A 27,568-nucleotide genomic window follows, 5' to 3' on the forward strand; every position below is an offset into this window, starting at 1 on the left:
GTCTGTTGATTTTCCCTTTGTGACATCTCTCAAATGTTTCCCCCTCTCTCCTCTGACAGTGCTCCCATTCTGGTGTAGGCCCTCATCACCTTGTGTCTCAAATACTGCAGAAGCTACTGGTGGGTCTGTCTCAAGTCCCTCCCCTCTCCAATTCACCAAAGTTATCTTTCTGAAGTGTAGATCTGAACATCTTATCACTTACACACACACACACACACACACACACACACACACACACACACACACACACACACACACACACACACACACACACACACACACTCCCCCAACTCGATAAACAGCAGTGGTTCCCTATTGCCTCCAGGACCAAATACAAATTGTTCTGTCTGGTATTCAAAACCCTTCCAAATCTGGCCACCTCCTACCGTTCCTGTCTTTTTACGCCTTAATCCTTAATCCATATACTTTGATCTAGTGAATCTGGCAGTCTCTTGGCTGTTCCAGGAACAAGACCTCCATCTCTCTGTTCATACATTTTCTCTGACTGTTGTCTGTGCCTGGAATACTCTCCCTCCTCTGTTTGCTTCCTTTAAATCCCAATTAAAATCCCATCTTCTACAGGAAATTGTCCCCAACCTGTAGTGCCTTCCCTCTGTTAATTACTTCCTATTTATTCTGTATATAGGTTGTTTGTACATATTTATTTGCATATTATCTTCCTAATTAGATTGTGAGCTCATTGTGGGGAGGGACTTTTTTTTTTTTTTGCCACTTTTTGTATCCCCAGTGCTTAGCACAATGCCTGACATATAGCAGGTGCTTTATAAATTTTATTGACTGATTTATTGACTTTACAACTGATGAACCTGAGAACTAAAGAATTTCAGTAGTCCTATAACAGTTATGAATGTAGGAAGCGTAGAAGTTCCATGAAGGTATGGGCCTGGAGTCAGGAAAACCTGAATTCAAATTCCACCTCAGACACGTAGCAGCTCTATGAGTCTGGGTAAGTCACTTTATCTCTGTCTGCCTCAGTTTCTTCATCTGAAAAATGAGGATTATAATAGCTCCTAACTCCTGGAGATGTTGGGAGGTCAAATGAAGTAATAATTGTAAAGTGCTTAGTACAATGCTTAGCGTTTAATAAATGTCAGCTATTATTAAGGCAAAATCGGCTAAGGAAGGCTACTTTTACGTATAAGGCGCTTGGCGCAGTAAGGTAGAAGGCCCTGCTGGCACTCGCTCACAATGGCGCCAATTTTCCACAGAGGTGGACAGCAGTGACATTCCTGAGCTGGGGGGCCGGGGTGGAAGGAGAGGAGGCTCCTGGGTGTCTTGCCACTTTTCCCACAGATCCCACTCCCTTGTTCTCCTTTCCGACTTAGACCCTCAGTCACCTCACACCTCGTGTCAGGCTGCGTGGGGACAGGCCTAGGCAAATGCGCCTGCGCAGCCCGACCCAACTATGTACACCTAAACCCTTGGGAGGGAAAGGAGGCTGGGGCTTGAGAGCTAAGGGACCCTTCCGGAAGTGGGCTCTGGCCCGCGCTTTTCCCCTTCGGCGGTCGTTAGCCGCTCCTTGGAACTACGATTCCCAGAATTCTGTGATCTAGCAGGGGCGCTTTTCTATTGACTTGCAGGACCACACGGTTAGGGGTTACGAAGCAGGGAAGGTAGCGGTAAACGGGCTAAGAGCCTCTGTTGAGGCGGCATTCTGGGAAATGGAGTCTAGGAGCGGGAATGTCTTGGACTCGCGGACGTCTTGAACAGGCAGTCCGGAAGCCCAGTCTACGCAGGCGCACTAAGCTGTCTGGCCTGGCGGATGCGTCCTCTTCGCTGGCAGCGCTTGTCGGCTTGCAGACCTCGGGGGAAGGTACGTCGGTGCCTGAGGGATCACGGCGCCCATGGGTGTTTCAGGCTGAGCCTCGAGGTCGCCATGGTAACCGCTCGCCTGTCGCGTGCAGATGTCCTTGCCTTTTGTGGGGAGGCGGACGACCCTGGGGTTTGGGGAGTGTGCGGGGTAGGGAGGGTAGAGGATGGGGGCGTAAGGAATGGAGAGGGGGCGGCTCTCACTTGCATGCCTGCGACCGCACCCACGGTACCACCCTCACCCAGGGGAAGCCGGAGGAGCCGCGGCTGGGCTCTCCTTTCCCCTTTTCCGATCCTTGCATCTGTGTGGGTGTAGGCGTGGGTGTGTATGTGGGTGGGTGTCTGAGTGTGGTTCCCTTGTGTGACTGAGCCTCTCCGCCTGTTGAGCCGTAAGAAGCTAGGGCCAGGCTGTGGATCTTTGGGTTTGGCTGACGTTAGTGGGACAGGGGCCAAGTCCCTGCAGATCTCTTTGCGTCAGAGAAGAGCTTCTGTGTCCCTGTTTGTGGGAGCCAGCTCCACCAGTTCTGTTTCTGCTTGTCTACCCGCCTGCCTGTCGGCTGGTCCTCACCCTATCACCATTCCTGTGTTCCAGGATCGCTGGGCATTCTTTACAGGGCCCTCGGTCGGACTAAGGCTTCTGGGGTCTTCGTGCTGACTTCAGCCTGTCTCTGCCCACAGAGTCTCCAGGAACCCACCCTGGGACTCGAGAGGGTGGGCTGCCCACGAGGGAGACAGAAATTGGAGCCCCAGAGCCACCATCCCTGCTTAAGGGACGTTGCTCCTGAGCCCCCCAGATCCCAGCTCACCAGGACCCTCTCAGGCTCCTGGGAGTGAAAGTGGAGGAGAATTCCCCCCCATCCCAGGGAGTAGGAATCCAGTCTAGCAGGAGACAAACCTGACCAGAGATCTCTCAACCAGAGCTTCAGGGCTGAGGCTGGAGATTGATACAGAGGAACAGATCCTGGGACTGCTGGCGCCTTTGCAATTCCTGACCATCTCTAAGACAGTGAGGAAGGGCTAACCATGGAGGATTTGACCCAAATGATTGGAGAGAGAGGTGAGAATTGCAGGGATGTGAGAGTAGAGGTATCATTCTTTCCAAGGCAGAAAAGAAGAAAAAGATATTTGGAAAGCCTGGTGGGAGGTTGAAACTTTGGATATGGATTAGGGCTCCATGGTAGGCTCAGTGAATGTATTTGGGAGCTCATCATGAATCCCTATCCATCATCCAGATTAATCCTCTCCTCCAGTTCTGCTGTACCCAACAAGGTACTCCCTGAATTTAGTTCCACAAACAATTATTACTAGGTTCAAGGCAGTGAAACTGTTTAGGAAAATGCATTCTGCAGTTGTTGCACCTATGGTGAGGACTGCCGATTATTTCCTTGTAAGTCATTTTTTTTTCTTCAGAGGGTTCTTAAATCAATACGTCTTTACATTGAGACTGTTCATTTCTCAGAGCCTTTTCAAATTTGTGATCTCATTTTGGCCTTAGAGCTAATAAGGCAGGTTGGGTTTTGGGGTAGAAGGGGTATGAGTCGGGGCCTGTGATTTCATTAGTATAGGAATTTCTGGTGTGGAATTCCTCCACTGATGCAGATAAGTAACATGTTTGTGACTTCTAGTCTTAGAGAGTTGTCTGGGGAATTGAGAAGTTAAGTGACCTGACCAGTGTCCCAAAGTCATTATGTGTCAGAAGCAGGATTTGAACCCAGGTCCACCACACTGCCTCTCAAGGCAGGTATTACCACAGTCATGGTCCATTGGAGGAGCACACCCAGCTGGGGTGTGGGGATTTCTAGCCTACGGGTGGATCTGGGAGCTTCAAGATAAGTCTAATTCCTCTCGTGCCCCCTGTTATTTCCCAGCTCTGCCTTCTCAGGATGAGAATCACCCAGAAGAGGAGATGGCTGCTGTGGTCTTGCCAGCTGGGTCCCAGGTGAGTCAGACTCAAGTCACCTTCTTTAAATACCATTTTCATTCTCAGCAGATACTACTCTCATCCTGCAGCTTTGTGGCCTAGCCCTCCCTGCCCTCTCCTTGCAGCCTGGGCCCTGGGTTACTAAGTCCAGCCACCTTTTTTTCCCACTTCTTTTCTCCCTCATCTTTTGTGTCTCATTTGATACAGATAACAGCTCCTTGTTCCTTGAAGTTGTTCACTGTGTTAGCCTAAGAGATGCCACTCTTTAGATTCTCCTCCTACCTTTTGGACATTATGTTCATGAAGGGGCGAGCCTGAAGAAGGTCCTGGACCTTCTTGGCATTTCTTTGCACTTACATCCTACACAACTTTCAGCTGCCACCTCCACAAATATGACTCCTCAGATCTGTACTTCTCATCCTGACTTTGGAGATCTATATTCGGATTCCTAGAGCAGTGGGGTGAAACTCAGATAGACACAGGGGCCACTGAACTCTACATAAGGATCCCTGGAGGCCCCCTATTGACTTAGAAAACCTCAGATGAACGTTCTTGTCTATTGTATATTTATTTATTTTGTTCAGTATTTCCCAGTTACATTTTTAGTCTGGTTCAGCAGCTCCCTGTAGTGTCATGAACATGCTTGACCCCTCTGGTCTACAGGATCTCTTGGGATGTTCCACTGGCACCATAAACTCAACATAGCCCCAGCTGAACTCATCATTTCCCTTTCTAAACCTGCTCTTTCTTCTGACTTCAGTGTTTCTGTCTGTGGTGCCAACATTCACCCCCTCCCATTTTATGACCTTAGAATTCCTAGACTCCCAGCTTTCTGTCATACTTCTCTTCTGTCCTGCCATTTCCACTTCTATAATCTCACTCACATCATCCCCTCGTCCATTCCCACTGATGCTACCCAAGTGTCAGCCCTCATTACCACTTATGGACTATTGTCATGTCCTTTTTAAAGGTTTGCCCATCTCTGCTCTCTTCCTCCAATCCATTCTTCATACCAGTGCCAGAATAGGTTGGTTAGGTAGGGTTCTAGTCATGTCAAAAATATTTAGTGGCTCCCAGAGTCTGCCCAGCAGAGTTCATATTCCTCTGCCTGGCCTTCAAAGCCTTTCAACAGCTGGTGCCATCCTACTTTGCTAGCCTTTAAAGTCCAACTCAGATACCATTTCCTCCATGAAGCCTTCCCCGATTGCCACCCTGACTAGTTGACAATGTTCTTTTCCCCCTCAGATATCACATAACAACTTGTTTTGCATTTCTCAAGTCTGCTTATTCAGCATTATGTATTATAGTTCTCTGTATTGGTAGATTACATAAGCTTCGTGAGAGTAGGGGCCCATGGTTCATCTTAGCTTTATATCAGCCCTCCAGCACACTCCCTCATCTGCTGTGGAGTAGCTGCTTAATAAGTGACCTGTTTTCTGTTAGTGCCCTAGGAACAAATCAGAAATGTCAGTGTGAGTTTGGCTTCGTTTGCAGATCTTAGTTCAATTGTATTGATCAATCATCAGGTATTTATTAAGTGCCTACTATGTGCTAGACTCTATGGTAGCCACTGGGCATACAAGTACAATGAATGAAAATTCTGTAGCTGTAAGGAACATTGCGTTATGTTGTAATGGAGGAGACAAGTACACATTGAAGTCTAAACAGAATAAATATGAAGAAAAGGAAGGCAAATTAGTTCAACACAAGACAGTTGGAGAGGAAAAGCATTAGCCATGATGGGCTTCCATACCCATGTATCTGTGTGTCTGGGCCTGTTTTTTCCAAGGTTAGTATGTAGGGCACTTTCTGGAGGACCTCCTCTACCTCAGCTTCTGCTCTGCACCTTACAAACTGGAGTAAAAAGTGTTAAATCCCAGGGGTACCAGCATGTGTCAGAGGCAAGACTGACATATCCCAGACTCCAAAGTTCTCTGTCTTCTGTGCCACGCTGCCTCACAATTACAGGGAACTTCTGTTTCATGTTGAGGATCCATTAGAAAAATCAAAATGCTGCCTCCAGACATTTTCAGGGTACCTATCCTTATACTTTCAAATAATGTACATTTATGTCACCTTCTTTGTTTGGCAATTAAAGTCCTTTATAATCTGATGCCAACCCACTTTTCAACCTCATTATATATTCATGCACTACATGCACTCTATTGTCCAGCCAAACTGCCCTTGAATATAATAGTTCATCTCCCATCTCTCTACTTTTTCACGCTCTGTCCTCCATCTCTGGAATGTGCTCCCTACTGACCTCTGAGCCTTGATGTACCTTCCTTCAAGGCTCAACTCGAGCACTGCTTGTTTCCTGATCTCCACATCTGCCAACGCCTTCCCTCCCCAAACTACCTTGTATGTATGTTGTACATGCTTATACATACACACACACATACATGCATATATATAATCTATATATATCATATATAGATATATATCTATATCATATATATCATATGTATCTACATCATATATATCATATATATCTGTAATCTCTATTGATCTGCCTATCTATATGTTGTCTCCTCCAATAAAATTCAAAGACAGTTACTCTCATTTTTGCTTTTCTATCCTCAGCTCATGGCACAATGCTTAGCACATAGTATTTCATAAGTACTTGTTGACTGACCAATATTTTGGTGCTGCTTTAACATTTGCAAAGTAAGATACACATTTGATCTCATTTGATCCTCACAAATATTCTGTCCATTTTACAGATGAGGAGATTGAGACACAAAAGTTAAGTGACTTTAATGTAATCACACAGCAATTAGGTTGTAGACCCAAGACTTGAACCCAGGCTTTCTGACTTCAAGTTCAGTGCACTTACCCTTGCACTACATTGCTTCTGCAACTAAGAAATAGCCTCAAGCTAGAAGATAAAACATAGCATCAGTTAATATACTCAGGCAAATTGTAATGCCTCTGCTTTCTTCATTCCCTAGATCTATTTTTTAAGTATTGGAGATCTTCAAAATGTAAGGATTTATTAATTCATGAATTCTTGGTTTCATTAAAGCACTTGACAAAGCCTCTCATGATATTTCTTTCAGGAATCAGTGACATTCAAGAATATGGCTGTGGCCTTTGGCGAAGAGGAATGGGGCCAACTGGACGCTACTCAAAAGGACATGTACAGAGATGTGATATTGGAAAAGTATAGGCACTTGGTCTCAATGGGTAAGGATGATTTCCCTCTATAATTGAGTCTTCCTATTGGATCCTTTTACGTCCTCATTTGTTAATATAGATGAGGGCTTTTGTCTTGGGGTTCTGGAGTCACTATTTCTAAATTGTTTTGGGCCTAGAAATCTCATTGTTGTTCATTGTTGCTAACGAAAAATCCAACACTTGTTTGAATTGAAAGTAGGCAGCTGCAGTGACTGTAGCTTCCACACCTTCTTTTTCCCCAAGCCAACCAAGGCTTTCTCCCAGAAGATCCCAGTGCATATAGCTACATAGTAGAAAATTCCTATCCTTCCAGCCTGAAGACTGACATCTTTCTGAACTCACATTAACTCCTTTACCCATCTCCCACCCACTCTTTATGGGAATTTGCCACCAAGCATTATTTTGGGGGCTATTTTACCTCTTGGGGGAGTTTTTGTTAGGTGTTCCCCCTTTCCCTGAAGATTAAGAGCTTGGGATAGCAGAATGAACCATGGAGTGTGAGTTAGGAAGTTGGGGTTCCAGTATTTGTTCTGTCACCTAGCAACCAAGTGGGCTTCTGGTCCTTATTTGAAAAAGAATTCTTATTTATGCTTGATTGTATTTAATAAATCATTCTTGGAGGCTGATGTGCAAGATGCCTTTGTGTCCTCAGCACATATAGTGAGGTCCTATTTATTTCTCCATGAACAGGGCTCCCAATTTCCAAACCTGATGTAATCTCACAGTTGGAGAGAAAAGAAGACCCATGGATGCTGGAAAGGGAAGTCTCAAGAGATACTTATCCAGGTGAGTGACAGAGAGATGACAGTCATTGGAAGCAGTAGACCAGTTGGTCATTGAGAGGTGGCACCTTTGAAGGGCCTCACCTCAAAGCCCCATAGGCCTACGGAGGAGCTTGAAGTCTCCTGGTGTGACTTATAGATGTATAGAATTCAGGCCACTTTCACATGTTATTGTTTTGTCACCTGTCCTCTAGTTTCAAAGGAAGTGTAGTGCTTTCTCCCTGAAGCTCATTCCTGTACTTGGATTCTGGATCCCTAGCCTTCCTACCTTCTCCAGCATTTTGCCCTACTCCCTTATCATAGACTTTGGCTCTTTTCCCTTCAAACTTATATAGATTCCTTCTATTTGAAACAATTCAAACAAACTTTTTTTTTACCCTGTTCCCTCTTCTAGCTTTTGTCAGACATCTCTCTTTTCATGTGCTTTACACCTGCTACATATATTTCACCCTGAAAAACTAAAATCTGCCTTACTTCCTGCTACTGTGGTGAAACTGCTATCTTGAAGGTCACGATTGGTTTCCTATTAGCCTGTCCAGTGCCTTTTCTCTGCCTTATTTGATATTATGGACCACCCCTCTTTTATTTTTTTAAAGACTGGGTCTCCCTATGTCACCTAGACTGGATGTCAGAAGCTACTCACAGGCCTGATCCCACTACTGATTGGCAGGGGACTTTTGACCTACTCCATAGGTAACCTGGTGATGCCTGCTGCCAGAAACTCAGCATAGCAAGGCCTAATTTAATTTAATACAGACATCTGAATTGGCATAACCCAGTGTAGCTCAGAATTGGCCAGCCTTGGCCTCCCTAGGAGCTGGGATTATAGACATGCGCCTCCATGCCCAGCTCACCCCTCTGAATTCAAACTTTTCTGCTTTGCAAGATCCTGGTTCTTTCCAGCCTCCTCCAGCTTCTTCTGTGTCTCCCCCCCAAGTGGAAGGAGCTTGACAACACTTGATGCTTCTGTTAATTAATTATTTTATGGCTTTTGTTGTAGAGTTTTTTCTTTCTTTTTTATTTAATGGTATTTTTTTTCCAGTTACATGGGAAAACAATATAGGGTTTTTTCCAAAGTTTTTTAGTGACTACCCCTAAAGTTTTTAAATGCTGTCAACGGGTGACAGTAGATTACCATAGTCATTCATAGAATCATAGATTTAGGTTTGGAAGGGGCCTTAAAGGTCAGGTAGTTTACCACCCTCATATTATAGCCAGCTGAGGCCCAGAGCAGCTATGTAATCTGCCTAGGGTCCCATAGCTAGTAAGTGTCTGAAGCAGGATTTGAACTCCAGTCTTCCTGCCTCCAGGCCCAGAAGTGCTCCTGACCTTTCATTCAGTTCCTGATGAGCAGCTCTAGCTTCCCTTCAAGTTTAAAGCTATTCGTTTATCACAAATTTATTTTTTTGTTAAATCAGCTACTATTTATGTTGTGTTGAATGACACAAAGCAGAAAATTAATAAAGGCAACCTTCCTGGCAAACAAGGTATGCAAAAACAGAACAGAATTCAGTTCTTCCAGACCCATATCTAAGTTTATGTACTTTTTTTTTTACATCTACAAAAACCAAAATAATTTACATCACATACCAGAACTACACATTGCAATGTACTTCTAACTTTTTGGAATATTTTTTTTTTTTTAACATCTAGGAGCCATTGAGAAAATCAGAATGCTTCTTGACCCCACGCAAATGTTGGAAGCCTGAACAGATAGAATAGGAAGCTGTAGAAAGAAGACACTTGTGTCTAATGAGGCCTGAAAGTACATCATCCAGGCACATCCTTACCCTCATACATCTGCAGTTGATCACATCCTGTTAAAAAACATTGAGACAAGAAAATGAATATAAGGTTTATTTATAAAATCACAGGAGGTCTTCAGAATAGGACATCAGCTCTCTTTTCAAAAGCATAACTGCTCTAATTATATAGAAATGTATTTCAGTTTCACTGTGATTGATGAGATAATTCTTTTGAGGGTAGCACACATTTATTATAAAGTAAGCTACTTCTCTTCTCAAGACTCCTATGTCATTGGTCGCTATATTAGTTGTCACAAGAGAAGGCTTACTAGGTGGGTGGGGGGTATATTGCATGAGAGATAGATATCGATGTAGACATTATGGTTATGTAGAAAACAAGAGACATACACAAATTTTTAAAAGAGAAAAAAAGACATTTTCTAGCTGTGTCAAATACTTAGGGCCATTTTCTTGTTTAAAAAAAAAACTGCCTGCTTTTCAGGTAGCACACAAAGAAGCAGTCATTAAACCTTGAATGTCAAAGTTTCCCATTGTACATTACAGTATAAATGGCACAGTGTGTGTCACCTATACCTTTGTCAGAGAAGCAGCAGTGACCACATAAAGTGGCAGTCAGGATGAATCCATTAGCACTTACTTATATCAGAGATTAAGACACCATGCAGTTGTGCTTGGGGCCATCAGCACCCTTGGGAGAGGAGCTATGTTTCAGATGAAGTGGATAAGACCATGGTTGTTCTGGAAATTTGTCCCAAAGTAGAATGAGTTAACAGTCTAGCTTCACTCTTTCCAAAAGGTGTTCTTTTTACTGCATGCCGTAGTACATACCTTCCCAGCTGATAGGGATTGGTTAAGCTCCAAGCAACAGGAACCCTGAAGAAGGGAGCAGTGAGCGAGACAATAGAAAGCAATCCAACTCCTGATGCAAATGTGAGCCACATACCGTTGCTCACCGTTGCTCACCATTGCTCACCATTGCTCTGGTATTTGGCTTTCCCTCATGGGAAGCTCCAGCATTCATTTTTACTTAGGTGAAGGCAATGGCTGTGGCTACCCACTGGTCCCTTGCTGGGCTGCCCAGGGAAAGCACAGCAGCCCAGATGCTGGCTCTTCTGGCCTGAATCCCATTGGGCTTACTCTCTTAAAGCTATAGAGCAAAAGTTCAATAGTGTTTTCATTCGTCTCTTCACCATTTATCTCTCAAGGGTATCTTTGGCTCTCTTCTGCTCTCATTTTTCACTGCTGCCTTTTTTACGGTGCTGATTACTCCCTGTCACCAGATAGTTAACAGAACTTTAGAAATGCACATGGAAAATTAAGTGCCAGAGCTCTTGTAAAAATAAGGATTTACAGGAGCAAAAGAACAAAATTACTGACTTTGAAATAAAGGAGAAATTGGACAATACCAAATGAAACCAAGAACAATTTCAAATTCAAAAGGTGGACTTTCTTATTTCTTCATACTCATCTATGGCTTCTTTCTTGCCTCATCACGCCCTTTGATCCCCTTGCTCAAATGATCCTCAGTTGATAAGTGAAATAACATTTTACCCTTCACTAAGAGCTTCTTGTCTTCTGGTTCTCATCTTTATCACAACAGCTAGCCTCCGCTTGACTTTGTCATTCTGGAACATTCTCCTCCTTGTGTTGTTTCTCTTGTTCAGCAGCCTTCCTCAGTCTGGTTTCCATTTTCCTTATTTAGTTAAGGCACATGTGTCTGAACTGATTTTCTAGTTAACTAACTCAGTAGCCTGACTTCTCAGAGGAATCTGATATTAAGAAAAAGGGGGGCATTATTAATGCTTTCTTTGTTTTTTATACTACATGGTTTTCCCATATACTATTCTACTCTCCCACCCCCAATTTCAGCCAACAGGATCCTCCCTTGTAACAAAGAAAAACAGTTTAGCAAAACCAGCTAGCACAGTGACTATATCTATCAAATATATTTTTATCATCTATTGTCCCCCTCCACACATACACCTTCCCCCCAACAAAGAGGGGTGAGATGTTCATCAGACCATCCTCAGGAGCTCATCATGTTATAAGCCCAAGACAGATTTTTTTCATGCTCCCCAACTTAGGTCTCCAGCTCTGACCTTTCATGTGCATTCCAATTCCTTATTTCCATCTATTTAGAGATTCTTAGATAGTTCCCACTTAGCTCACATTCTTCTCATTCAAAACTGTGCTCATCTTTGTATCCAAACTAGTTCCCCTTCCTTTTGTTGCTCTTTTTTCCATCGAGTCACCTTTGGCTCTTCCCTCTCCTCCTCATCTGATATAATCATTCACTGAGTCCTCTTGATTCTTCCTTTGAAATGTCTGATTTGGCACTTCACTTTCACTGACAGCATTTAGTGAAGACGACTGTTACTACAGGCTTGCATTGCTGTAACAGCCTCCTAGATTCTCTTATTTACTGATCGCTGGTGTCATGTTCTTGTGCCCCGAAAACCTATTCGTTTCATTGTGCCATTTTCCTGTAGTGACTCTACCGTTTCCTCTCAATCTCAGCATGGTCATTGGTTCCTGAGGTCAAAATGGGCATTCCACTCCACCAGTTTTTGAAATTACATCTGACTAGTGCCTTTTGTCTTTCCATTAAAGTCATTTCAGTTCTTCTTCTTCCTCCACAGTGAATCTGCCACCCCAAGCATGTTGAATGTACCTTTCTCCATACTCCTGTTGCACTTGTGTATAGCATACAGTGGGGTGCTTCATAATTGTTTCATGTGTGAAATTTATATCCCTGTCTTCATTGGAAGCTCCTCCCAGCAGTGATTCGTATCAGGTCATTGATTTAGAGCTGGAAGGGATCTTAGTGATCATCTAGTGCAACCCCATTTTACAAAAGAGGAAACTGAGGCCCATTGGGGTTAAGTAATTGACCCAAGACCAGAACTGGCATTTGAACCATGTCCTCTAACTTCAGATGTAGCACTCTTTCCCATATAATACAGATTCAGAGAGAGTATAAGATGTCTTCCACAAAATGGCCACAAGACAGGCTCTCAGGAAATACTTATCTGTTTGCTTTGTAAGATGCCAGGCAGGTGTGAGAACTTTGCTCTTTCCCATTTGTTTCGTGATCATATTTTGCCCACCAGTTATTCTCTCTCACCTTTCCTAACCATAGTTATGAGAGAGACAAAATTAATCTTAAGATGTGATCTTTATGGTCTCTTTAGGTAGACAAACTATACAGAGATGAAGGAAAATTCATAATGGTGCAAAGTGATATATATAAGTGCTAAAGGGAAAACTACAGCTATTAGGATAAGATTTTGGAGAAAAAAGAGCAGTGTTGGCTGGAGTAGTTGGGGAAGACTTTGTGAGAGTGACGGGATTTTTGACCTTGGCCCTGAAGGATTTGGTTAGATGAAGAAGAAGCAGAAAGGAATTCTGGGTGTGGAGAATAGAATGGCCAGAAGCTGTGAGTGTTGCATGTTCAGGCTAGACCTACTTTATTTGGGGACAACTGATACCACTGCTGGGAAGACCCCAAACCACCCACTCTCTGCTCAAGTCACCATGAACCATCAAGATGGCCTGCTCCAGATCCTTTCCCAGTTGGCCTCTGCTGTTTGCTGTTGTGTCGAGGAATCCCACCAAGGCTCAAGTTTTCCCAGTAGAATGGGAGCAAATCCTTACTGCTTTTAAGGATTGAACACCCCCCATCCCCATTCAGGAGGTACATACTATTCAAGGTTCACTCTTAGATAGAACGAACATACTATTCTTATCTGTTCCATGAGTACTAAATGCCAATATCAGCACTTACATTCCAGTTTTCAGTTTTATAATTATTTTTGTGTGCTTTCAATTCTTTTGTGTTTACAAAATGCCCAACTGATTAATTTAATCTAGCAGCTACATTCAGATTTGTGTCCTTGCCTTGCCAAAACTTGACTCCTGTTAGCTTTATCCCTTCAGGATCCACTCAGACTTAAGAATGTCGGACAAACTGAATCTGTCCTATCCAGATTACATGGCTTTTTACTTTTACCTCATCCTAATCCTACTTCTCCCACTTGGCCTACAGTCTCCACCTTCCTTATGTTGGCCCTTTCCTCATCTCAGTAGAGATGAGGACCAGAGGAATAGTAGACACAGGGTTTGATTAAGCAATTGGAATGTCATCCTTTTGGCAGTAGGGAGCCATTGGAGACTGTTGACCAAGGTGTGACAGGAAGAAAGGGGTGTTTTAGAAACTGGAATAAGAGAATCTTTGAGGTTATCCTGTCCAATCTTCCACCAGGTGCAGAAGTCATTTCTATAACATCCTTGATCATCCATGGTCATCCAGCTTTTGCCAAAACATTTCCAGTGACGCAAGAATCACTACTTAAGAGGCGGCTCACTTTTATTGTTGGCTCACTATTAGGGAATTCTTACCTAGATCAAGCCAAAATTTGCTTCCTAGTAACTTCCACTCATCGACCCTAGTTCTACCCTCTGGAGCATTATATAACAAGTCTACACTCTCTTCTACATAAAAGCCTTTAAGATAATTAAAGATTGCTCTCATGCATGCCTTTAATTGCCTTTTTCCAAGGCCTAATATTCTTGGTTTCTTCCATTGTTTCTGAATACAGTATACTCATTAGACCCCCCCCCATCCTGGTTGCCTCCCCCAGAAATATTCTCACCACTTCTGCTATCAAATCGGGACTTCCCAGATTTCCAGTAAGCATAAAGAAGACCTTTTCTTTTTCTGTTTGTTTGCTTTTTAATTTAATTCAGTTTTTTTAATGAGCATAAATACATTTTTTCTTCCTCCCACCTCCCTGGACCCCCATTAAAAATAATAAAAATAAAGCTCTTCTAGCAAATATGCATTGTAAGACAAAGCAAATCCCCCCATTGTCCATGTCCAGAAATGTAAGTCTTATTCTTCACCCTGGGTAAAGGAAGAACTTTCTAATGCGGGTAGGCAACAGCAAAACGAGCTGCCTTTTCAAGGAATAGCCTTCCCATCGTTGAACATGTTCATGCAGTTCGTGATCAATGATAATGACTATTCTTGGTCCAGGGAATGTACGATTCTTCCCTCCTCTTTATAGAGAAGTCAGAAACTAATGCTGTGAAGAAGGTTGCACATGATGTGATATACAATTGCTGTGACCGTTGGTTTTGCTTACACACTTTTCCTTATTACAAAGAAGGGGTCGTTGAGGTTCTTCTATAACATCAGCAAATGACTGGTATACAAACAAAAGACATCAATAAAAGTTCCAAAAATATTATTAAGACATTAAGTAAACTGAGCCTCCAGAATTTAACACAGTGCTCTATGTTTGCTGTGAAAAGCACATAATAAAATGGAACAGTTCATTCTTATGGTCTTGATCTGGACAGTGTGTTGATGTCTGTTAAAGTACCCTGAGATTTCATCCTTCTACCCAAATCCTTCTAGGATGCCTCGTTATTCCCTGCATGTGGCAATGGATTCTTGGAGGCTGTGCTAATAGAGCACAAGATCTGGAAGGTCCTGCCAAGCTGGAAAGGCTTCAGCAGCAGGTCTCAGGGCTCAGTAGCAGACTCTGTCTCTTATCTGAGGACCAGTCACCAGGTTGACTTCAGAGGGTTGAATTTTCAGGCCACAGTTAACTCCCAAAGATATTCTGTCTTCTAGGAAGAAGGGAGGTGGGAGCTGCATTGGTAAAGAGACCATAGCAATGAAACTTTTTTTAGCCCCATGACACTGTTGATATCTGTTGGACTCATAGTTAACCAACACAAGCCAGGACCCACTCGTCATTGAGGAGCTGATTTTTTTCACCCTGAATATGGGGGTTTATTAATGATAATGCTAATAATAACTTATAGTACCTTATCATTTAGCGTTTTCACTAAATGTTTCCATTTAAACTTCATAACAACCCTATGTCCACCCATTTTACAGATGAGGAAACCAATACTTAAGGGACTTGTTTAGGTTCACATGGCTTATAAATGGTGGAGCTGAGACTCAAGCCTAGTCTTCTTTCTACTATCCCATACTGCTTCATGGCTTTACATTTATCTGTTAAATTTCATTCTTTTGGTTTTCGCTTAGCATGCCAGCCCATCAAGATCATTTTGGGTTTTGCTTCTGATATGTTATTAGCTAGAGAGGCAGTATGACAAAGTGGATAGAGAGAAGGCTGGCCTTGGAATTGAGAAGCCCTGAGTTCAAGTGCTGCCTTAACTTCTATGTGACCCAGCCAATTCTCTATGACCATTAGTTACAGAAGAGTTATTGATCGAGTTTGTGGAGAAAGCTTCAACAGTGGGACTTAGCCACATGAATGAGATTACAAGTCCAGGCTGTGCCCTCCCCACAATGATTTTCGTGGTCAACAATTTAATAAGCATACTTTATTTTTTCCAGGTCTCTAGAGAAACATCTTGAACAGGATGGGACTAAGAAAAGAGGCTTCTAGTGTGATAATGTTCCATTAGACTTTTAATATTAAGGGATTAATCATTCTCAAAGTACCCAGTACTAGTCATAATGTCTTGGAAGCAGAATTTCTTCATCTTGAAAAGAAAGGTGATAAGGTCTACTTGACCTCTCCCACAGGGTTTTTGTGAAGATCAAATGAAGTAGTATATGTACAAGCATGAGATGATGGCAGTGCAGTGGCATTCTCTTTGGCACACTCTGCCGTTATTCCGCCCACATTCTACCTGCTTATCTATAGGAACTAGAACCACCTCTAAAGGCCTGCCTTTACATCAGTGAGTTCAGGAGTGACCTTGTGTTGTAAAAAGGGAAGACCAGTAGATCCCAGGCAGGGTCCTAGGGAGTCTGCTGTCTGAGGTCCAGCCTAGCTATGTGGAGGGAGGCTCACCAGCAGGCTGCAGACAGGATGATGGCTTTTCAGCAATAGCCACCCTCGAAGACTAGGAAGATAGAAACCCTCCATTGGTGGAAGACATGCCAATTACTGGCAAATGAGAGATCTTTTAACAATTCCCATCCGTATCCTCTGAGACCCTGAGTGTGTTATCATGATAGGTTTTGGACAGTTTAGAAACTATCTTCTGTAGCTCCTAACACTAGTGTCTGTCTTTCTCTCTGAAGTATGTTGAATGATTATAACATTCTTGCAATCTAACAGCACTTTCAAAAAAAAAGAGTGAGATCAGTTTGTTGGGGACTTAAATCATCAGTGTGTATTATCAGTATGTAGTTTTCCAGGACCCACCCATTTCCTCTTTTTGAAAACCAGGGTATTTCCCGAAGTCCAAGTTTCTGGTCTACTCCCATAATCCATGATTTTTCCAAGCCTCTTAGATCATATCTGTAGGTGTCATGGGCATGCTAGAACAGAACTCAACTAGGCCTGTCTTAATCTCTCTTTATTTTGTGCTACAATTTCTTATTTATTTTGTTAGACCCTTTTATAACATGGAGACCATTTTTTTCCCCTGGAGCCGCCATGGGATTTAAGCAGCTTTGCTCTCTCTGTCATCCTTATTGTTAATTATAATACCCATCTTTGTTTGCAAGTCTTGGCTCGTCCTGGTCTTTAGTCTTCCTAGGTGGATAGAGTGCCAGACCTGGAGTCAGGAAGACCTGAGTTCAAATCCAGGCTTGGATTATTTACTATCTGTGTGGAGAGTCACTGAATCTGTTTGCCTCAGTTTCCTCATCTATAAAACAGGGATCATAATAGTGTCTAACTCCCCAGGTTGTGAGGATCAAATGAGATAATATTTATGAAGTGTTCAACACCCAATGCCTGGCACGTAGTAGGTGCCATATAAATGTTAGTTGTTATTATTCCTGATACTGTTCTTGCAAGTGCTTGCTATTCTGCATATGTCCTCTTTCAGTCAGTCAGCAAACATTTCTCAAGCTTCTGTATGTGTCAGGCTCTGGGGTGCTGGGTGCTGAGACACAAATGATCTGATCCGTTCAGTGAGTCAGTGAACAGTCAGCAGTTGGGGGATCAGGAAAGGCTTCCAATCTTAAGAAGTGATGAACTAAGGTGGTGACTGTGAGTGGTGAGGAGAAGAAGATGAAGATTCTTGGGAGACAGAAAGGAAAGATGTGGCAGTGAGTAGCTATGTGGGGTGAGGAGGCAAAGAGGAGCCTAGAAGGGTGGGAAGGCCCTTGACAGAAATGGACAGCTCATCAAGACGAGTCTGTTTGGGGGAAGGGGAAGGTGAGGTGCCTGGAGGATAGTCACTCCAAAGTGTTCACTGGGCAGTTGGCGATGCAGCGTTGGCATTCAGGATAGAGGCTAGGGCTGGACATAAGGGGCAAAGGATCATCTGTGGAAAGGTGATCATTAAGTTTGGGAGCTGATGAGGTCACCAAAGAGGCCGCTAGGCCCTGCAGTAGATAAAGTGCTGGGCCTGGAGTCAGGGTGTCCTGAGTTCAAAATCACACACTTAGTAGCTCTAGGATCCTGGGCAAGGTCACTTCATCTCTGTCAGCCTTACTTTACTCAACAAGAAAACGAAGATGATAATAGCACCCACCTCCCACGGTTGTGAGGAACACTTAGAACAATACCTGGCACATAGTAGGTGTTTAATAAATACTTATTCCTTCACTCCCCATCCCCTGCCAACGGAGAAAGTGTACAAAGAGCAGAGCACCCAGGACCACTCACATTTAGGGCTGTAACCCTAACCCTAATATGATAAAAACCTCTGGAATGAGAGCAAGAGTTGGGATAAAGAGTAAAACCCAATTGGACTTGAGAAAGGAGGGAGACTAACATAGCGACTATAAGACAACAGCCCCATCAGGGATCTGTAGTCTGGGTTGGAGTTTGAGAGAGACCCCTCCAATATCTTTGAGGTGAGGGATGGGGAACGAGAGCAAGTATAGGAGAATGGCAGGAGAGCACCAAGGATTCAGTATCATGGGGTGGGGCATGGGGCAGATGGTAGATACAAGAAAGGAATGTGAGAGAAGAGCTCAGCAGTTCCTTTAGCTGCCTCCCTGCCCACCATTTATTGAGATCACCTATGAAAGCTTTCAGTCACTTCTTCCTTGCTGATTAGCATTAGGTCTGGGGTAACAGTTCCTCTCCTTGATTCTTCTGTCTTTAAGAGATGAAGTTGTCAGGAAGGTGAGACTTTGAAATGACTACTTTTTGCAAATTTTCATTAGAATGTCAGAATGGAAATCCTCCATCCCTTTTCCTTAACCTCTGTGTGGTTTTGGTTGTGATGGTGTTTGGGGTATTGTTGTTTTCTTGTTTTGAGGGAGAAAGTCCTGACCTTTTGATTTCATCCACATAGAGAATTCCCAGTGTACAAATTCCCTCCTCTAATACAGATTACCTTTAATTAGCTGCTTTAATTTACAGTCTTGTAAATTAAAGAGAGTTGCCTGGGGCCCTGAGAAGTTAAGTGACTTGTCTGTGGTCACACAGAACTTGAAACTTGGTCTTCTAGACACCAAGGCTGGGCCACTATCCATTAAGTCACTTTGTCTTTTAAAGTCAGTTTTATGATCTGTATAAGGAAAATATTATCTGCAGCCTTCCTCTAAACAATCTGAATAGTAATATCAATCCTGTTTCTCTACAAATGCTTTTTTTTTGTGGGGGGAAAGCAATTAGGGTTAAATAACTGGCCCAGGTTACCACAGCTAGTAACTATCTGAGGCAGGATTTGAACACAGGTCCTTCTGACTCCAGGGCCCATACTCTTTATCTATCCATTGTGCCACCTAGCTAACCCCCCTTTTTTGTCCCCTTCATTTCTTAGCATAATAGTATTCCATCACATTCATATATCATAACTTGCTCAGCCATTCCTTAATTGATAGGCATTCCTTAGTTTCTGGTTCTTTGTCAACACAAAAAGAGCTGCCATAAACATTGTTTGACATACGGGTCACTTTCCTCTTTCTTTTGGATATAGACTTGGTAATGTTATTGCTGGGTAAAAGGGTATGCACAGTTGCAGTAATTTTGGGGGCATCATTCCAAATTGCTTTTCAGAATGACCAGACCAATTCTTAGTTCCACCAGCAGGAACTTAACGTCCCTGTTTGCCCATAATCCCTCCAACATGTCATCGTCCTTTTCTGTCAACTTTGCCCATCTGCTGGATGTGAGGTGGTACTTCAGAGCTGTTTTGATTTTCATTTCTCTAATTACTAGTGATTAGGAGCAAAGGTGCAGTGCAACACAAATTAGATAATAAATGTATTTGAGAAATGTTTAACAAAAGAAATAAAAATACATTACAACATAGATAATGCTAGCATGTGATTTTTCTAAGTCAATATGCAGCTCACAGGGATCTGTTTCTATTTGTGTTGTGTAAGAGCATTTTTTTCGTATAGCTATGTTAGCCTGGATTTCTTCCTCTGAAAACTGCCTGTTTAAATCCTTTGACCCCTTTCCAATTAGGGAATGGCTGTTATTCTTACAAATTTGAATCAGTTCCCAGTGTATCTTAGAAATGAGACCTTTGTCAGGGAAACGACACAAAGATTTCTTTTCCCTAATTTCCTGCTTCTCTTGTGATTTTGGCTGTACTGATTTTGTTTGTGTAAAAACTTTTCAATATTATGTAATTGAAATTGTCCATTTTACCTTCTGTGATACTCTCTGCACCTTGTTTGGACATGAACTCTTCCTTTCTGCATGGATCTGACAGGTAATTTTTTTCCTGGCTCTTCTAATTTTTTTATGATGTCACTCTATGTCTAAGTCACATACCCATTTGGATCTTATCTTGGTATATTGTGTGAGGTGTTGCTGTATACCTAGTTTCTGTTACACTGCTTTCTAGTTTTCTCAACAGTTTTTGTCAAAAAGTGTTCTTCCCCAGTAGCTAGGCTGTTTGGGTTTATCAAACACTAGGCTATTGTGTTTATTTCTGTATGTTATATACCTAATCTGTTCCACTGATTGACCTATTTCTTAACCAGTACTAAATTATCGTGATGATTACAGCTTTATAGTATAGTTCTTAATCCGGTGTGCCACTTGGCCCCCTTTCTTCCCAGTGTTTTCATCATTTCTCTTAAGATTTTTGACCTTTTGTTCTTCCATATGAATTTTCTTAGGATTTTTTTTTTTAGTTTTATAAAGTAATCCTTTGGTAGTTTGATTGGTTTGGCATGAATAAATAAATTAATTTAGGTAGTACTGTGACTTTTATTATATTGACTCAGTCTACCCAGTTTCTCCAGTTATTTAAATCTGTCTTTATTTGTGTAAAGGGGATTTATAGTTGTATTCTTATAGTTCCTGTGTGTGTTTCATCAGGTAGCCTCCCAAGTATTTTATACTGTCTGTAGGTTATTTTAAATGAAATTTCTCTTTCTCTTTCTTCCTGATGAGTTTTGTTGGCAATATACAGAAATGTTGATGTTTTATATGGGTACATTTTATATCACACAACTTTGCTATAGTTATGGTTTCAGTTGTTTGATTTTTTGGTTGAGCCTTTAGGGTTTTCTAAATAAGCCATCATATTATCTGCAAAAAGCAATAATTTTGTTTCCTTTTTGCCAGTGATGGTTCTCAATTTTTTTCTTGTCTTACTGTTAGAACTAGCATTTCTAGCACAATTGAATAGTAATGGTGGTAATAGACATCCTTGCTCTACCCCGATCTTATTGGAAAGATCCACCAATGCTTTTTATCATTTTTGTACAGCCAGCTTCATGGATTTCTCTACACATGTATACCTTTCAAATGTACATTAATACTAACCTTCCCTTCTATTTTTTTTTTGGTTTTGAACAAGGTATTTGCTTCCATTTTTTTAGCTCAGTCCATAACCAGTTTCAATGATATCTGTGAAATCATGTTTAATTTCTTGTATTACAATTTTCAAGCTCATTTTGTTAATTCTGCTTCCTACAACTGCTGTTTCCCTGCCCACTTATCCTTCCTTCCAGTTTCAGTGCTATGCTTAGAGATGTTAAAACTGCCTACATTGTGAAGGTATTTTTTTTCCAAATTCATTATCTCATTTTCACTCTAGCAGTTTCCTGGCTTCTCACATAGGAAATAGGAGACCTTGTTATTTTGTATGTCTTTCAGACTGGGAGACAAAGCCCGAGATCAAGCAGTCTTCTCCAAAGCACGACTTTTCTGAAGAAGGATCATCCCATGGGGAGATAATAGAAAGATTCACAAGAGATGGTCCCTGGGATTCTATGTTTCTAGAAAGCTGGGACTGTAAGGGCCAGCTAGAGAGAGAACAGGGTCATCAGGAGAACCACATGACAATCACACACATGAAAACCTCCACTGGAGACAAAGGCCATGAATGTAATGAATTTGAGGGAACATTCAGTCTGAAGTCAATCCTTGTTACACAGCAGAAAGCCCCTACAGAAGAAAACCTTCTTAATTGTGATGCACATGAAAAAAGCCTCAAAAAGAATTCAGACCTAGCCAAACTTCAGAAACTGTATGGAGTGAAGAAAGCTTGGAAATGTGGTGAATGTGGGAAAGGCTTTAGGAACCGCTCCGCTCTTATTGTTCATGTGGGAATTCATAGTTCAGATAGACCTTTTAAGTGTACAGAATGTGGAAGTGCCTTTAGGCAGAACTCATCCCTTTTGAAACATCAGCGTTCACACACTGGAGAGAAACCTTTTAAATGCAATGAATGTGATAGAGCCTTTAGTCAGAGTTCATCCCTTATTGACCATCTGAGAATTCACACTGGAGAGAAACCCTATGAATGCACTGAATGTGGGAAAGCCTTCAACAAAAGTACACATCTTACTCAACATCAGAGAACTCATACTGGAGAAAAACCATATGAATGCATTGAATGTGGGAAAGCCTTTACCCGAAGCACACACCTTACTCAGCATCAAAGAATTCATACTGGAGAAAAACCCTATAAATGCATTGAATGTGGGAAAGCCTTCAAGGATGCTTCTTCTCTTAATCGACATCAGTTCATTCATACTGGAGAGAGACCATATAAATGTGGTGATTGTGACAAAGCTTTCAGCGGCCTCTCAAGTCTTATTCAGCATAAAAGAATTCATACTGGGGAGAAACCTTATGGATGTAAGGAATGTGGGAAAGCCTTCAGCCAAAGTTCATCCCTTACAAAACATCAGAGATTCCATACTGGAGAGAGACCATTTAAATGTAATGCATGTGATCGAGCCTTTAGCCAGAGCTCATCCCTGATTCATCACCAAAAAACTCATACTGGAGAGAAACCCTTCAAATGTAATGAGTGTGGGAAAGCTTTCAGCCAGAGCATTCACCTTACTGAACATCAAAGAATTCATACTGGAGAAAAACTCTACAAGTGTAAAGAATGTGGCAAAGCTTTTAGTCGAACTTCATCCCTTATTGACCATCAAAGAATCCACACTGGAGAGAGACCCTATGAATGTAATGTCTGTGGGAAAGCCTTCAGCCAGAGTTCATCCCTTACTAAACATCAAAGAACTCATACTGGAGAAAAACCCTATGAATGTAATGAATGTGGGAAAGCATTTAGCAAGAGCTCATCCCTCACTCAGCATCAGAGAATTCACACTGGAGAGAAGCCCTATGAATGTGGTGAATGTGGGAAAGCTTTCAACAAAAGTACACATCTCACTCAGCACCAGAGAATTCACACTGGAGAGAAACCTTATGAATGCAATGAATGTGGGAAAGCCTTCACTAGGAGCACACACCTTACCCAACATCTTCGAGTTCATACTGGGGAGAAGCCCTATAAATGTGATGAATGTGGAAAAGCTTTTAGTGACACTTCATCCCTTACTAGACATAAGTTCATTCATACTGGGGAGAAACCCTTTAAATGTGATGAATGTGGTAAAGCTTTTAGTGGCCTCTCGGGCCTTATCCAACATCAGCGAACTCATACAGGGGAGAAGCCCTATGAATGTAATGAATGTGGCAAAGCCTTTAGCCGGAGTGCTCACCTTATTGAACATAGGGGAACTCATACTGGAGAGAAACCATACAAATGTAAAGAATGTGGGAAAGCTTTCAGTCAGAGCTCACACCTTACAAAACATCAGAGAACTCATACTGGAGAGAAACCTTATAAATGTTGTTATTGTGAGAGAGCCTTCAGCCAGAGTTCATCTCTTATTCAACATCAGAAGATTCATGCCGGAGAGGAATATTGTATCTAAAGAATGTGGAAAAGTCTTCTGTCTCATGATTGGATGATCCTTCAGTCCTTATCCAGTATTGGAAATCTTGCTTTATTTAGTTGAGTGAATACAAATGTATGTTGAGCACTTACTATGTACATAAGGTTACATAGAGTAATTTACACAAAGTTAGGCACTCTTGGAAAAATATTTCCCTCCTCCAGAAGTTCTCGTGGATTGAGGGATGACCCTAGATGGTGGGAGGGGGGCTGGAGTTAAGTGGTTAAACAATTAAATGTTGTAAATGTGGAGTCTTAAGTATATTTCTGAATATTGTAATGGAAGACAATGGGAATTTCCAAAAGCAGTATATCCTTTACATGCTAATGTGTATCTGAGCTTCAGAATCCCTGGAAATCCCTTGCAATGGAGAGGGAGGTGCCAAGAGGTTCTGCCAAGTGGGCTAATGCTCATGGGGTAGAGTTGGGAAACTCTAAAGGCACTTTTGAGGAGACTCATGTGAGCATGGAGAAAATCAGAAAATTCTAAGCATTGGTAGGGAACTTACAGGTCATTAAGTTCAGGGATTTTCACACTTTTTGAAATTATATAAACTTTATATTAAAAAAAGTCACAGAACTTTGATTCAAGTGGTAAAAATTAAAATATGTAAATATTAGTAACATTGAGAATGGAAAATGTTGGATTTGTAATTGATTATCTTTATGTTCCTTAACTTGGGTCATGCTCAAACAGACATAACAGTTTCCCTTGTATCCTAAGTTTAATACTAACTAGTGGAAAATCTGCTATATGTGTATTTTTGAAACTCACCTTTTGAAGTAAACTTTATTGAGATTCACTTACATAAACAGTATGTTTCTTTCACTTGGCGTCCAGAGCACTCGATTCCATTGTCTCAGTGTACCATAGTGCTGGGTTTTGAATGGCAACAGCGTGAAGCAGGGTAGGGGTGATTGGGACCAGGCAGCCAGGTAGATTAGAGGGGTCTGGTGGGTCTCATGGGTATAGGCAAGGTATCAGGATATGGAGGGTGGTCATGTGCATACTGTAAGTGTAGGAAAACAAAATTCTGTGGTATCACTGTGGGTGGGGTCGAAGAGTAATAGAAAGATTTGGTCCAGAAATCTAAAACTAGCCCAAGCTAGGAGAGGTCAGGTAGTGAGTTCCCAAATAGGCTGGCTTAGGGTCTGGAGGGAAAAGGAGATCAGACTGAGAATACTTGTAGAAGGGACATAAACACAAAAAGACTTCTTAGTAGGAGGTCAGAACCCAGGCTCATAGAGGTCAGTCAGCAGGAACCAGAGCCCCAGGTATAATGGGACTGGATGGCTAGAGTGGGAGTTTGACACAGACAGGACAAGCAGCGTTAGTGACAGGATGCTCATTGATCCTGACTCAGCATGAGGAAACAAGAGCTGTTAGGTGTGTGTTGCCTGTTAATCTACTCTTGGTTGTATCGGAAGGAATGGAACTTCCTGAGAAGTGTTAATAATATTTTAACTGGGTCTGTTCTCCATGCCATTGTGGAGATGCTGCTTTTTGTGGGTACCTAGTGGAAGGCTCAGATTTTTGTAAAGGGCATAGGCCCAGTAAGCTCCCATAAACAGCCTTTGTTTCCTTGGCTCTCCTAGTTGGCCACTGGATGGTGTCATCCCCAAACTATTTTAGTGTTGAGAATCTACCAAACTAGTTACTCTTCCCTGAGTTATATCATTCGTTGTGAAGAGGGGAACAACTGACCAGGGAACAGATTGCCATGTTAAGCTTTGAGGAGAGGAATGGGGAAGATTTGACTGATTTTTAAGGGAATCTAAGAGGGTGAGCTTGAATTCATTGGGGGGAAATTATTCCACATAATGAAGTATCAGTGGTATTGAAGTTTAAAGTTCCCTGAGGGCTACATATTCTGGTGGTGCTGGAGGGACTTTATATCATGCAAAATATGGTGGCAATTGAGTTGACCTGGTCTTTGCTTAGCTGTTTTGAGCTCCTAGATAAGTTAGTTGAAGGACTCTTTGTGCCAGAGATCATGACACCAGAAAACATTCCATAGCACCTACTCAGTGGATTTCTCTTGGCTGGAGCTACTATTGTGTCTATAACAGGATTTATGGGATTATAATTTGTCTCTGACAAAATCAGAACTCAAATTTGGAATCGAGTTTCAGGAAGGAACATCCTCTTTAGGACAAGACAATGAAGGAACCTTACATCACATTCTCCTTCAGCATTACAGCAGACCATTCTGCAGGTGAGTGGAGAGGTAGGGATATGGGGCTGTAATTCTGCCTCAGAAGATGTCCCTAGGATGCATTGCATAACAAATGCAAGCCAAGTTAAATGATGTTGGCCTAAGTCTCTCCTGCTGAGCTGCCATCCCATGTGAAAGCCAGAAGCTGATATTTTTCTCCAGGTCCTTGTGGTTGTAACTTCTCAAAGCCACTGATATACCTAGTGACAGGATTGGAGAGGACTTCCCTTTTCTTATACACCGTGTCTTGTACCTCTGATTCTCCCCTGTCTTGGTCTACTCCATGTAAATCCACTTGACAGTGGCTGTTTTGCCTTAGTAGAATTCCCTTGGATGCTGTCTGGTGCAAAATTGTCCTTGACTTTCACAGAGTATCCTGGGATCATTTGGACTCAACAGCTTCTAGGCTCTTGCCATTTCAAATAAATGGAACTAAGAACTATACCTCAAACCACATCATTCCCTCCTTTCTCTTGTATTAATATAATTTTACTTATGAAATATCAGAGATCTTGATCTTCGATATCATTTCTATATAGTTCCTGTTTTCCCATACAGTCATATTCTTGCTTCATGACATGGTAACTGCATTCAATCAATTTTATTCAAACAATGAACCATAATGAGGGAGGGGGAGCTTTGATGACATTGCAGGAGAAAGGAGAGAAAGTATTGAGTGAATCTCCTGATTCTCTCCACTCACACTATTTCTCTGGGCTCCCACACCACCAACCTTTCATTTTATCCCATGGCTTCCCTGACCCCAGTTACATTAAAAAAAAAAAAAGAAGAAGAAGAAGAAGCTGTTCTCACCTCAACAGCGTAAAGAGATTTTTTAAAAAATCAAGAGAAGTAAAGGGGATGTAAATAGTTTTTGTATATTCCATTGGCAATAGAAAAAAACCTGGCAGAATAGAAACTGTCAACCCACTTCCTCCCTTTCTCCCCAGGCATCCCAAGCCCAGAGTCAGCCAGTTTCATTTGGGGGCAACTCTAATGCTTAGAAAGGTTTGCCTTTTCCTAAATCCACCTCTTTGCAATGTCCACCCCATTGCTGCTAGTTCCCAAAAGAACTGTAAACCATATGAAAAGTGGCTCCAGAACACTCCTAATTGGAGAAAGGTACATCAAAACCAATAAGTGGGCAAAAATGAATGAATAAATATTAATCGAATGTTGTCTCTCTGTGTTAATTACTGCAATAACAGCTTGAGATAACAAATACAATGAAAGAAACAATCCAAACTCCCAAGGAGATTACATTCTTACCGGTAGACCTCAAGTACATCTATGCAATAAATATCAAGAGACACAGGAACTGGCCTGTAATTTTATTGGTTTAGCATAGGGGTAGCCTCCAGGCCAAAGGTTTCCCACCCCTGGTTTAGAGCATTCTCAGGGAAGAAAACCACCTTTGCAGGCTGCCACCTTTGATACAATTTAGTTTTTGAGAGTTGTCCAAACACCAGTATTTGTCAGAGGCAAGGTTCAACCTCAGGGCTTCCTGCCTTCAAGGCCAGCTTTCTATCCCTTAGACCATTCTGCTTCTGTAAAAAGAACAAAATTCACACACAGAGTGGGAGCAAGAAGGATATGTGTGTGTTAGGGAGGGAAGGTGCTAAAGGTCCAGCTAGTGGTGGAAAGGAAGTCCAAGGATGTAGTGTTAGGGGGCTGGAAGGGAGGAGCCAGCTTTCAGTGAGGGTTGGCAGGTAGAAGGAGAGTGAAAGAAAAGTCCCAGAACAAGGAAAATATGTTATG

The 27,568-nt window shown here is 42.1% G+C and overlaps 1 protein-coding gene across 4 annotated transcripts; it reads left to right on the top strand.

Moving 5' to 3' along the window:
- Positions 1-1,470: 1,470 nt before the first annotated feature.
- LOC140516101 (uncharacterized) lies at positions 1,471-24,407 on the top strand. 4 transcript variants are annotated; one of them, XM_072627054.1, is made up of 6 exons: positions 1,747-1,834; positions 2,749-2,887; positions 3,699-3,769; positions 6,811-6,937; positions 7,619-7,714; positions 21,494-24,407. In XM_072627054.1, the coding sequence occupies exons 2-6, from the start codon at positions 2,854-2,856 to the stop codon at positions 23,572-23,574; spliced, it is 2,409 nt and encodes an 802-aa protein (XP_072483155.1). In that variant the 5' UTR covers positions 1,747-1,834; positions 2,749-2,853; the 3' UTR covers positions 23,575-24,407. The 4 variants fall into 4 exon arrangements, with proteins under 4 accessions (XP_072483152.1, XP_072483153.1, XP_072483155.1 ...); XM_072627051.1 differs by lacking the exon at positions 2,749-2,887 and having other exon boundaries at positions 1,471-1,900; XM_072627052.1 differs by lacking the exon at positions 2,749-2,887 and having other exon boundaries at positions 1,484-1,834.
- The last annotated feature ends 3,161 nt before the right edge of the window (positions 24,408-27,568 follow it).

Source organism: Notamacropus eugenii, chromosome X (assembly GCF_028372415.1).
Source record: "Notamacropus eugenii isolate mMacEug1 chromosome X, mMacEug1.pri_v2, whole genome shotgun sequence".
In the NCBI taxonomy this organism is placed as follows: Eukaryota; Metazoa; Chordata; class Mammalia; order Diprotodontia; family Macropodidae; genus Notamacropus; species Notamacropus eugenii.